This window comes from Salvelinus sp. IW2-2015, linkage group LG23 (assembly GCF_002910315.2).
Source record: "Salvelinus sp. IW2-2015 linkage group LG23, ASM291031v2, whole genome shotgun sequence".
NCBI lineage: Eukaryota > Metazoa > Chordata > Actinopteri > Salmoniformes > Salmonidae > Salvelinus > Salvelinus sp. IW2-2015.
This window is the reverse complement of record NC_036863.1, coordinates 29861702-29873770: the sequence shown is the minus strand read 5'-3', so window position 1 is coordinate 29873770 and position 12069 is coordinate 29861702. Positions and strand designations below refer to the sequence as shown.

At 45.0% G+C, this 12069-nt stretch overlaps 1 protein-coding gene and 1 long non-coding RNA gene across 4 annotated transcripts in view; both read left to right on the top strand.

Annotated features, from left to right (window-relative positions):
- Positions 1–57: 57 nt before the first annotated feature.
- Positions 58–2004, top strand: LOC139022897 (uncharacterized). Its single transcript, XR_011473970.1, has 2 exons — positions 58–159; positions 223–2004. It is a non-coding gene; the product is annotated as an uncharacterized lncRNA (long non-coding RNA).
- A 1624-nt stretch (positions 2005–3628) lies between these two features.
- Positions 3629–12069, top strand: part of LOC111951008 (sodium channel regulatory subunit beta-4-like) — a 19638-nt gene continuing 11197 nt past the window's right edge. Inside the window, exons 1-2 of one of the 3 annotated variants that reach the window (XM_023968967.3) lie at positions 3629–7586; positions 7942–8259. In XM_023968967.3, the coding sequence (XP_023824735.1) occupies positions 8181–8259 (79 nt within the window). In that variant the 5' untranslated portion in view covers positions 3629–7586; positions 7942–8180. Of the gene's footprint in view, positions 7587–7611; positions 8260–12069 lie in introns of those variants that run through there. The other 2 variants (XM_023968965.3, XM_070434507.1) reach the window with 2 other exon arrangements.

Sequence of the window (12069 nt, the reverse complement as noted above, 5' to 3'; positions counted from 1 at the left end):
GGGGGTCCTAGAGGAGAGCGAGCTAAATGCCAGGCTGAAGGGAGCTAAATGCAGGGAGAAGAAGGAGTGGAAGGACCTACCAGTGTGTTGAGGGGTCTAGGGGGTCCAGGGGTCAGGGCAAAATCCCCTCCCTACCTCTGCTGGTGTGGGTGAGGGGTGGTCCACTGTTTGGATGGACTGGTCTCTGACTAGAGGGCTGGCAAGTCCAGGTCCACTCTATAGCTGTTTGGGAGGACTGGTCTCTGACTAGAGGGGCTGGCCAGTCCAGGTCCACTCTGTTTGGGAGGACTGGTCTCTGACTAGAGGGGCTGGCCAGTCCAGGTCCACTCTGTTTGGGAGGACTGGTGGGTCCTTCCACCCCTAGGGGGGTCCTGCTTTCTTCCACCCTCCGCTCATATGAGTCGCCAGTATTAGTGATCCCTTTACATTCCACCACTTTTTCAGGCACCATTTCATGTTTTTTAACAAACAGCTATGGTATTGTATTTGAACTATGTAGTATTATGACTACTAGTAGTCTATTTGAGTCAATTATTTTACTGAGTAATAGTCCAAGAGATGTTGGAGGAATTTTCTTTACCAAAATTGCTGTTCTTTGGAACTTTTTCACTAACATCAACTCACACTGGGACTGCTGGCCCAGCTGCCTGGCTTGGTATGTCTGTCTGTCTGTCTGTGCTTCTCTGCATTAACTCTTGTTAGATATGGCTGAATTGGCACCAGCTGCAGTCTCTTGATGTGGTGGCATCCAACTCAACTAGCAGACTGGTTCAGCAACTCTTTGCTCCAGTATGCATCTTCTTCTTCATCACATTTGGAATGGTAGCCATTTTACCACTTGAATAATCAACATTCCTCTACAGTTGAGCTAATGGCTCATATGGACATAATTCCAAAAGGAATGTTTTTGACAGCAAATTTGTGAGTGTGTTTTGTGGTTATGGTCAAGGTTACATGGTGAGTTAAMTCAGTGAAACACTTTTGTTAAACCTGTGGTATCTGGGGGTTGCTAAGGCAAGGGCTGGTGGAAGCCCTGTATCTGGCGGTGGCTAATGTTAAGGCTAAGGGCATTGGGCAGTAAGGCTTCTGGAAGCTTTCCTGGGCCAGGAGTTTTCAGTGACTATCTGCCATTTAGTTTTTCTGGCCAACGCTCTCCTGCTTCCTGCAAAAATGACAACTTAAATGACTGCCTATTACTTCTGGATATGAAAGGAACTGTGATGCATCTTTGAATGTAGAAGAAGAACCCCACCATTCCACTAAGAAGCCTGTTTTCCACTAAGAAGCCTGTTTTCCACGAGGAAGCCTGTTTTCTACGAGGAAGCCTGTTTTCTACGAGGAAGCCTGTTTTCTACGAGGAAGCCTGTTTTCCACGAGGAAGCCTGTTGTCCACGAAGAAGCCTGTTTTCCATGAAGAAGCCTGTTTTCCATGAAGAAGCCTGTTTTCCATGAAGAAGCCTGTTTTCCATGAAGAAGCCTGTTTTCCACGGGTTCTGTCATTTTTGTGAACTGATGTTGCCAACATGTGTCCATTATAGGAAGCAGCTCCATCTTTCTCCCTCTGTGTCCACACTGAGGATCATGGGTGTTGTGGTCTCAAAGGTTTCTCCCTCTCTCTTATTCTGCCTCTCCTGTTGTATTACAAAGCTGCCCATGAGCCAAATGAACATGTGAATCTATCCAAGACACTGCCAACACCCCAGTCTGCCGCTCACTCCTACAGTGTACACGAGTATGACTTTCCGTTTAGGAGAAACATGAAGATGTCACTGACCCAATCATGAGGACATCGCCAGTCCATTCTAGCAGGAGACTCTACATAACCCTCCCATGGGACTGGAAACGGTATTCTCCTGATAAAGAATTCCATGAATGATTCTATTGATTTATTTCATGCATGCGTTTGTAAAGATCAAAACTGTATATTTTATCATACGTTTTATAAGGTTGAGAGATGTATTTTATTGTGTGTTTTTCAATAAAGGAATGCTTGTTTTGATGGTTTTAACTCTAAAGATGGTTTTCATGACATAAGATATAGGTTGTAAATCTGRCTTACCTATAAGAGTAGAACGGTTTTATAGCAAGATAGATCCAGTACTGAAATGGAGGCATGAAAGAGACAAAGCAGAGAGGTGGCTGCCTGTCATTGGCTGCCTATCACAATGCCAGGGTCCTATCATTGGCTGCCTATCACACACTTCACCAGAAGTATAATCTTTACTGTTTACTGTGCACATTAATATACGTTTTCAAGTGTGTAGCCTTCCTGCTGTAGAGACAGCCACACCAACACGGCCGGGGTCAGGCCAGGCTGGGTAGTGCCTGTGTGAGCAGGTAGGTGTGTGGTTTAAAGCAGAGTTTCCCAAACTCGGTCCTAGAGCTCCTCCTGGGTGCACGTTTTGGTTTTTGCCCCAGCACAACACAGCTGATTCAAATAGTCAAAGCTTGATGATTAGTTGGTTATTTGAATCAGCTGTGTAATGCTAGGGAGAAAACCAAAACGTACACCCCCTGAGGGAAGCCCAGGACCGAGTTTGGAAACCCCTGGTTTAGAGTGTCTTGGACTAGCCCAGTGACATGTGAGGACCTGCCACTGGATGTGTGTTTTGCAGGGCTTTGTTGGGCTGAAATAAAAGCTGCCTCCTTGATAATCTAACTAACTCTGACTAAGGATGATAGATTACTCAGACAGATAAACTGGGGGTGGAACAGAAGACTCTTTATTCACACAACTCAAAAACCTTGATTCACCTTCACATACAGTACACACCCAGAAAGAGTATACACATTATACACATTAAACACATATTACATAATTCTACACAATATACATATTAAACACATTACATAATTATACACAATTATACACATTAAACACATATTACATAATTATACACATTAAACACATATTACATAATTATACACATATTACATKATTKTACACATTATACACATATTACATAATTATACACAATTATTCACATTATACACAATCACATTATACATACTTATACACATCATACAGAAAGACATGGAGATATTTGAATTAGTCTCGACTGGATATACATTTTAAAGATACAGTATCATTTGTTGGATTTACTGTGAAATATGTTTTCCCTGATATTGTGAGTTACAGTTTGTGGTTAGGTCATTGTGTTTGAGAACTAGATCATTTATAGAGTAAAAGTACATGAGACAAAATTATTTGAATATTTATTTTAGTCAGTGACCTTGACCTTGAATAAAGGGAAAAGAGAGGAAGAGAGAGCAGGAGACAGGAAGAGAGAGCAGGAGACAGAAAGAGAGGGAAAGGAGGGAATCAGCAATATGTTGCAACAATTTAGGTCATGCATTCACTTTGCGAGAGTTTTGTTTAGCCTTGTCCCAGTCTGTTAATGGTTGTTCCTTACTTTAATGTTAACGCTGCAGGTACTTAGCTAGTTACTTTAGTGGTACTTATGCTTGAGTCTATGTGTGTTCACATGTGTGCAGCGGTGTACGTTTGCCTGTGTGTCCTCAAGATGGAATGCCTGGATTGCTGTCCTAAGCACAAAGTGATAAACTTAGTATGTGTAAGTAGGTATCTAGAATGTGCTTATAATAGTGTGTGTAATAGTGTGTTTGTATACATGAGGGTGTGTGTGTGTGTATACGTGTGTGTGCGTGCTCTTGTGCTGCAGTAAATCAGTTTGTGCCCATCTCCTCCTGCTGGAGCAGATGCTGTGCTGCAGTAACTGCAGAGGACACCTACTCATTCAAGGGTGTGTGTATGTTTTAGAATGAGGGTGTCTCTTGTGGATGTATGGTTGTGAATATTAGTGTGTTGAATGTATATTGTATGAGTGATGAAGGTGGTGCTTCTGAGTGTGTGTACATCTGATGAGTGCAATTCTGGGACCACTGCACAGGTCTGCATCACCCTTCTCTTTCWGTTTTTTTCTCTCAGTTCTGGAAGCGTTCCCAACTCTGATGCAATTATTCTCTGGTGGAAGAGCAGTGTACCTAGTTACAGCACCTCCCATATGGGCCTCCCCCACACACAGACAGACACACAGACAGACACACACAGTTGCACACAGACAGACACATACACACACAGACAGACAGACAGACAGACAGACACACGCACAGACAGACACACGCACAGACAGACAGACAGACAGACAGACAGACAGACAGACAGACACAACTGCAAACTATTTGTTCAGAATTCTAGACAATCTTGCACTTATTTTGTAGTTCTATTCTATAATTTACCAGTCGTGTGTGTTTGCTGTCCTCTTGCCTGGTGCCAGGTCTGTTGCCGTAATGTCCTGCAGCCATATGCTGACTAGACACAATCTCATATTTACGTATTGACGCTACGGATGGAGGCAGACACTTTAATACACTCCACTTCCTATTGCATTGATTGATCATGATTTTAACTGGGGTGAAGTTAAAGTGTCTGGCACCACCTCTCGGTAGCCCTCTCTCGTCTCTATCCACGTCACATTAGCTTAGACCAGGGTTTCGCAAACTAGGTCCTGGTGCCCACCGTGGGGTGCCCACCGTGGGATGCACGTTTTGGTTTTTGCCCWAGCACTACACAGCTGATTCAAGTAACCAACTCATCATCAAGCTTTGCTTATTTTAATTAGTTGTGTAATGCTAGGGTAAAAAAACGAAATCCCCAGGACCGAGTTTGAGAAACCCTGGCATAAACAACCTTTTCCTGCCCTCCCTCTCCCTGTCCGTGTCCCAACACACTGCATCTACACACCATTTACAGAGAAACTATACTTCTAGTACTTCTTAGAAACTTCCCTGTTTTAACAGATTTTCAGAACATACAATTAGCAGAAACATTAGACCAAAAGCAGAGAGAAGTACTTAACTGACAGATGAAAGGCAAAAAACATACTTCATGTATCTGATTTAAATCAGTTTGAAGGAGAAATGTGCAGACGGCTAGTGAAAAGTTCTCCACGCCCCCTTAAAAAGACTATAAATAAATAGTTCACAACACAGGAAATAACCTTCCTTATGAATGACAGACCACAATGCAATTAACTTGCGATGGAAGCGGAAACATGCTTTACTGGCAGTTACCTCCAGCTGGCTACTTTTGAAAGTCCAGTCACAGTTTTCAAAGTAGAAGTCCTCTGCAGGTTAGTCAGATACCCATCCGGTTAGTTAATAATGACACTAATAAAGGTCAAATTGTGCCGAGCAGCTGAAGTAGAATAGTAGAATCCTGTAGGTCCACTCCTGACAGGAGCTGGGATGTCCAGACTTGTACTGATTCTCTCCACAATGCAATCCAAAAAGTATGAGAACATGAGAGGGGGAGAGGCAAAGGAGTGAGATAGAAAAAAGTGAGAAAAGGTGTGTGTAAAAGAGAGAGGGGGTGATAGCACCATCTCGTATCTTAATGCACTGCCAGCCACATTACCTTAGTGTCAGTGCAGAGTTATGAGAACGTTATGCTATGTTCGCCGGTTTGACCTTCTGAGTGTTTACAGGGACAGGGACCGTTGCACAGGCATGCACTCTCACTCACACGCACATGCACACACACACACACACACACACACACACACACACACACACACACACACACACATCCCGTCCCTCACACACATTCCCTGGCTCCTTGTTTACCAGAGGGTATACTGGTGGCTATAGATGCTAATTATCCTGATGTAGGGGAATATAACACTGTCGTTAGACCTGGTCTGGCCGTGCAGGGCTGGGGACAGCAACTAATCCAGACCCCCACCTCCACCATATCAATATCATCATGTGAAAACCTGGGAAGGAGAGGGGAGGGGGCGAGGGAAATGCAGAGTCACAGGAAACTAAACTCTGTCAATCTATCATAGGGGGAGGATGAGTACAGAGAGAGGGAGTGAGGAGAGCACAGGAGGTTGGTGGCACCTTATTTTGGGAAGACGGGCTCGTGGTAATGGCTGGAGCGGAATCAGTGAAATGGTATCAGGGTTTCCTCAACCCTTTTGTTATGGCAAGCCTAAGTAAGTTCAGGAGTAGAAATATGCTTAACTACTCACGTAATAAGTTGCATTGACTCACTGGTTGAAATAATGTTTTAACATGATTTCTGAATGACTACCTCATCTCTGTACCCCACACATACAATTATCTGTGTGATTGATGCCATTCCATCTGCACCATTCCAGCCATTATTATGAGGCATCCTCCCCTCAGCAGCCTCCACTGGAGGAGAGAGGGAGAGCTCCCAAAGTGACATTCACATTAAAGGTAAACACACCCTCATTCATTCAGGTACAGACCAGATATAACAGGAGTAAAATATGTTCACATGTTACAGTGTAACTCAAGGGAGTGATTGATGAATGTATAATTTTTATAATTTTTTATAATTGGGACATTGTCACACAGGTAACTGCAAAATAAAGGAAACACCAGCATACACTGTAAAGTGTCTTAATAGGGCGTTGGGCCACCACAAGACACCAGAACAGCTTCATTGCCCCTTGGCATAGATTCTACAAGTGTCTGGAACTCTATAGGAGGGATGTGACACTATTCTTCCACGAGAAATTCCATCATTTGGTGTTTTGTTAATGGTGGTGGAAAACGCAGCTCCAGAATCTCCCATAAGTGTTGAATTGGGTTAAGATCTGGTGACTGACACACACACACACACACACACACACACACACACACACACACACACACACACACACACACACACACATCATGTAAACCCCCTATGCTCCTTTGAGACCCCTCTTTCAAAGTCACTGAGATTTCTTCTAACCATGGTAGCCAAAATATTCACTGATCACACTAAGCATGTTGGGATGTTAACTTCTTAATTAACTCAGAAACCACACCTGTGTGGAAGCACCTGCTTTCAATATACTTTGTATCCCTCATTTACTCAAGTGTTTCCTTTATTTTGGCAGTTACCTATATATCAATGTTGGATCCTGTTATATCTATTTCTACATCCAGGGTGTTTATAAATACAGGGTAGTGCGTAGTGGTGAGCCTGTCCCGGGTCTGTATTACACAACCTTCTCCAACCTGCAGAACTCTCTGATCTCCYTAAGCACTCTGACAAAATTGCCTGCGTCTGCATTCACACCCTGAGTCAAGAGAGGGGAGGGGGAGACAGAGGGAGACAAACAGGGAGGGAGGAGGGTTAAGAGGAGGAGAAGGAAGGGGGGGAGAGAAGGGCAGGAAGGCACTGAGCCAAGAGAGAGAGCAGGGAAAAGTTGAGAGAGCCAGAGGGGCAGGCAAAGAGAAGAAGAAACTGGGGCTCTGCTATTCAGGAAGAAGAGACAGGACCGTCCGATCCAGCAGCTATAAGTCACCGGGGATACTGCATCAGCACTCCTCCTGTCCATCCTCTCTCTCTCTCTGACTGGGGCTGCAGCCTGCCTTTCTCTGCAGAGGAAGTGCTGGCTGGTGGAATCTACTTGAATCCACCCTGACTGACTGGCTGTGCGCAGTGATTCTCCTCTGCTCTGCCGTGCGTTTGTCCTCACTGACTCAGCTGTGCTCTGTAGTCAGCCTGCTGGTCCAGCCTCTCGGGAACACAGCCACAGGAAGAGGTATGGTGCAGTACTGTCTCACACTGCGCACACAGTGTTTTACATCCACTTTACTCTCTCCCCCCTCTCTCTCTCTCTCTTCTCTCTCTCTTCTCTCTCTCTCTTTTCTCTCGTCTTTCTCTCTCTCTCTATCTCTTAAATTCTCACGATTTCTGCTCCTCTCTCTCTCTCTATCTGTCTCTCTCTCTCTCAATTTAGGAGTGCTCTCTGAAGGATCATAGCTGATTGACTTAGTTTGTCTTGAGTTTGTTTTTAAGTCTGCATCCCCTTCCCTGACACCCTCCCCCACCCTCCCCATTCTCACTCTTCCTCTCTTTCTGCATGCCCTCTGTCTAACCGACAGTCCTTCTGACAGGAGTGTTGTGGGGCTGGCAGGCAGACGCACCACAACCAGGACTGGCTAACAACACAGTGGGACGTGGTACCTCGGTTGGGATCAGATCAGACACCCAGGCACAACACACAACCAGACCAGTGGGACTCTGGGTTACATCCACCTGACCACCAGAGGAGTTTTTGACGGGATAACTCCAGCCCAACGGACCCCGGGCTGGATCCCACAGCAGGGGGTGTTTTGGACGGGTTCAGACTGCCATGGACGTCCAGGGGAGTGGGGCTGAGCAGCCCAGGTCCAGGTGTCTGTTCTCCAGCCTGATCATCACTCTGCTGCTCAGTAAGACCTCTCTGTCTCAGTCATATATCTCCCTAGTGCTTATTTTTCATCCATTCCCTCTCTCTCTCTTAAGTAAAGTATGAAGCAATTTTCCCAATTCCGCAAGCACAACTGCCCTGTTGTGTACTATGAAACATTTACTGTATTTGCTGTGTGATGTCATTTTGTTGTTCCATAGAGTGAACTCAACACGGGTAAAACCTTGCTCTCAGTGCAGAGTGATTTGCAATACTGTGGCAGCTGGCTTTTCACTGTGTGGATTGATTGGTGAAACTTGGTATCAGAGTTTTATTTGTGTGGTGGCTGGAAAACGCTGTCAGTTTGCGTGCTTAAGTATGTTTGATGGATAACTGGGCATACGTAACCACAGAATTACATATAGAATAGTGATTTTATAATCTCATTGTACATAACAACATGAATCCAAGTTTATCAAAGCTGCAGCAGTGGCCTAGTGTCTCTTCAGAGGTGTGTCACTAGATATGTCATCCACAGTATTATTATGCAGGGCCACAAGCAGTCTATCATAGCAGTAGTATTCATAAGAATTAAAAGGGCTAAAATGAATAAAGGACTTTATTGATGTCAGGCATTTAACACATCATTTTACTTTGCCTTTACTGCAAACACAAAACTAAGAGCTTTGTACAACATGGAGTTACTGCATAGATTTTCCTTTAGCTTTTATCTCGGAGTCAAGTTGTTTCCAGGTAACAATATCAGTGTGATGAAAGGAGTCAAGTAATTTTTAATTGTTTTATTTTTATTTAACCTTTATTTAACTAGGCAAGTCAGTTAAGAACAAATTCTTATTTACAATGACAGCCTAACAAAAGGCCTCCTCTGGGGACGGGAGCTGGGATTACAAATACATTCAATTAAAATATAGGAAAAACACACAACACCACATAAAGAGAGACCTAACAGCATGACTACACAGCATGGTAGCATTACAACACCACATAAAGAGAGACCTAACAGCATGACTACACATTACCCAGAAACAACTGACTTCCTCTCATCCACGCTGACGTTGGTTACCCGGAAACACCTGACTCCTTCTGCATCACACTGAGGTTGTGACCCAGAAACAACCTGATCCTCTCATCCACTGAGGCTTGTTACCGCGGAAACAACTTGACTCCTCTCATCACACTGAGGTTGTTACCCGAAACAACCTGACTCCTCTCATCACACTGAGGTTGTTACCCGGAAACAACTGACTCCTCTTCATCACACTGAGGTTGTTACCGGAAACAACTTGACTCCTCTCATCACACTGAGGTTGTTACCCGGGAAACAACTGACTCCTCTCATCACACTGAGTTGTTACCGGGAAACAACTTGACTCCTTCATCACACTGATGTGTTACCGGGAAACAACTTGACTCCTCTCATCACACTGAGGTTGTTACCGGGAACAACTTGACTCCTCTCCATCACACTGAGGTTGTTACCCGGGAACAAACCTGACTCCTCTCATCACACTGAGGTTGTTACCGGGAAACAACTTGACTCCTCTCATCACACTGAGGTTTGTTACCCAGGAAACAACTTGACTCCTCTCATCACACTGAGGTTGTTACCCAGAAACAACTTTGACTCCTCTCATCACACTGAGGTTGTTACCGGAAACAACTTGACTCCTCTCATCACACTGAGGTTGTTTACCCGGAAACAACTGACTCCTCTCATCACACTGAGGTTGTTACCCGGAAACAACCTGACTCCTCTCATCACACTGAGTTGTTACCCGGAAACAACTTGACTCCTCTCATCACACTGAGGTTGTTACCGGGAAACAACTTGACTCCTCTCATCACACTGAGGTTGTTACCCGGAAACAACTTGACTCCTCTCATCACACTGAGGTTGTTACCCGGAAACAACTTGACTCTCTCATCACACTGATGTTGTACCCGGGAAACAACTTGACTCCTCTCATCACACTGAGGTTGTTACCCGGGAAACAACTGACTCCTCTCATCACACTGAGTTGTTACCCAGAAACAACTTGACTCCTCTCATCACACTGATGTTGTTACCCGGAAACAACTTGACTCCTCTCATCACACTGATGTTGTTACCCGGAAACAACTTGACTCCTCTCATCACACTGAGGTTGTTACCGGAAACAACTGACTCCTCTCATCACACTGAGGTTGTTACCCGGGAAACAACTTGACTCCTCTCATCACACTGAGGTTGTTACCCGGGAAACAACCTGACTCCTCTCATCACACTGAGGTTGTTACCCGGAAACAACCCTGAACTCCTCTCATCACACTGAGGTTGTTACCCAGAAACAACTTGACTCCTCTCATCACCACTGAGGTTGTTACCCGAAACAACTTGACTCCTCTCATCACACTGAGGTTGTTACCCGGGAAACAACTTGACTCCTCTCATCACACTGAGGTTGTTACCCGGGAAACAACTTGACTCCTCTCATCACACTGATGTTGTTACCCGGGAAACAACTTGACTCCTTTCATCCACTGATGTTGTTACCCGGGAAACAACCTGACTCCTCTCATCACACTGAAGTTGTTACCCGGAAACAACTTGACTCCTCTCATCACACTGATGTTGTTACCCGGGAAACAACCTGACTCCTCTCATCCACTGAGGTTGTTACCCGGAAACAACCTGACTCCTCTCATCACACTGAGGTTGTACCCGGAAACAACTTGACTCCTCTCATCACACTGAGGTTGTACCCGGGAAACAACTTGACTCCTCTCATCACACTGAGGTTGTTACCCGGGAAACAACCTGACTCCTCTCATCACACTGAGGTTGTTACCCGGGAAAACAACCTGACTCCTCTCATCACACTGAGGTTGTACCCAGAAACAACTTGACTCCTCTCATCACACTGAGGTTGTTACCCGGAAACAACTGGACTCCTCTCATCACACTGAGGTTGTTACCCGGGAAACAACCTGACTCCTCTCATCACACTGAGGTTGTTACCCGGGAAACAACCTGACTCCTCTCATCACACTGAGGTTGTTACCCAGAAACAACTTGACTCCTCTCATCACACTGAGGTTGTTACCCGGGAACAACTTGACTCCTCTCATCACACTGAGTTGTTACCCGGGAAACAACTTGACTCCTCTCATCACACTGAGGTTGTTACCCGGGAAACAACTTGACTCCTCTCATCACACTGAGGTTGTTACCCGGGAAACAACTTGACTCCTCTCATCACACTGATGTTGTTACCCGGGAAACAACCTGACTCCTCTCATCACACTGAAGTTGTTACCCGGAACAACTTGACTCCTCTCATCACACTGATGTTGTTACCCGGGAAACAACCTGACTCCTCTCATCACACTGAGGTTGTTACCCGGGAAACAACCTGACTCCTCTCATCACACTGAGGTTGTTACCCGGAAACAACTTGACTCCTTTCATTAGATGTTCTTTACCATTCGGCCATCAGATTTGCCACCAATGCTCCTTTATAGGACACATCACTGTACTTCGTATACCCGCCGCAAGACCGACTGGGTTGATGCTTATTTATGTGTGTAGTCATGCTGTTGAGGTCTCTCTTTATGTGGTGTTGTTAATGCTACCATGCTGTGTAGTCATGCTGTTAGGTCTCTCTTTATGTGGTGTGTAATGCTACCATGCTGTGTAGTCATGCTGTTAGGTCTCTCTTATGTTGGTGTTTTAATGCTACCATGCTGTGTAGTCATGCTGTTAGGTCTCTCTTTATGTGGTGTTGTAATGCTACCATGCTGTGTAGTCATGCTGTTAGGTCTCTCTTTATGTGGTGTTGTAATGCTACCATGC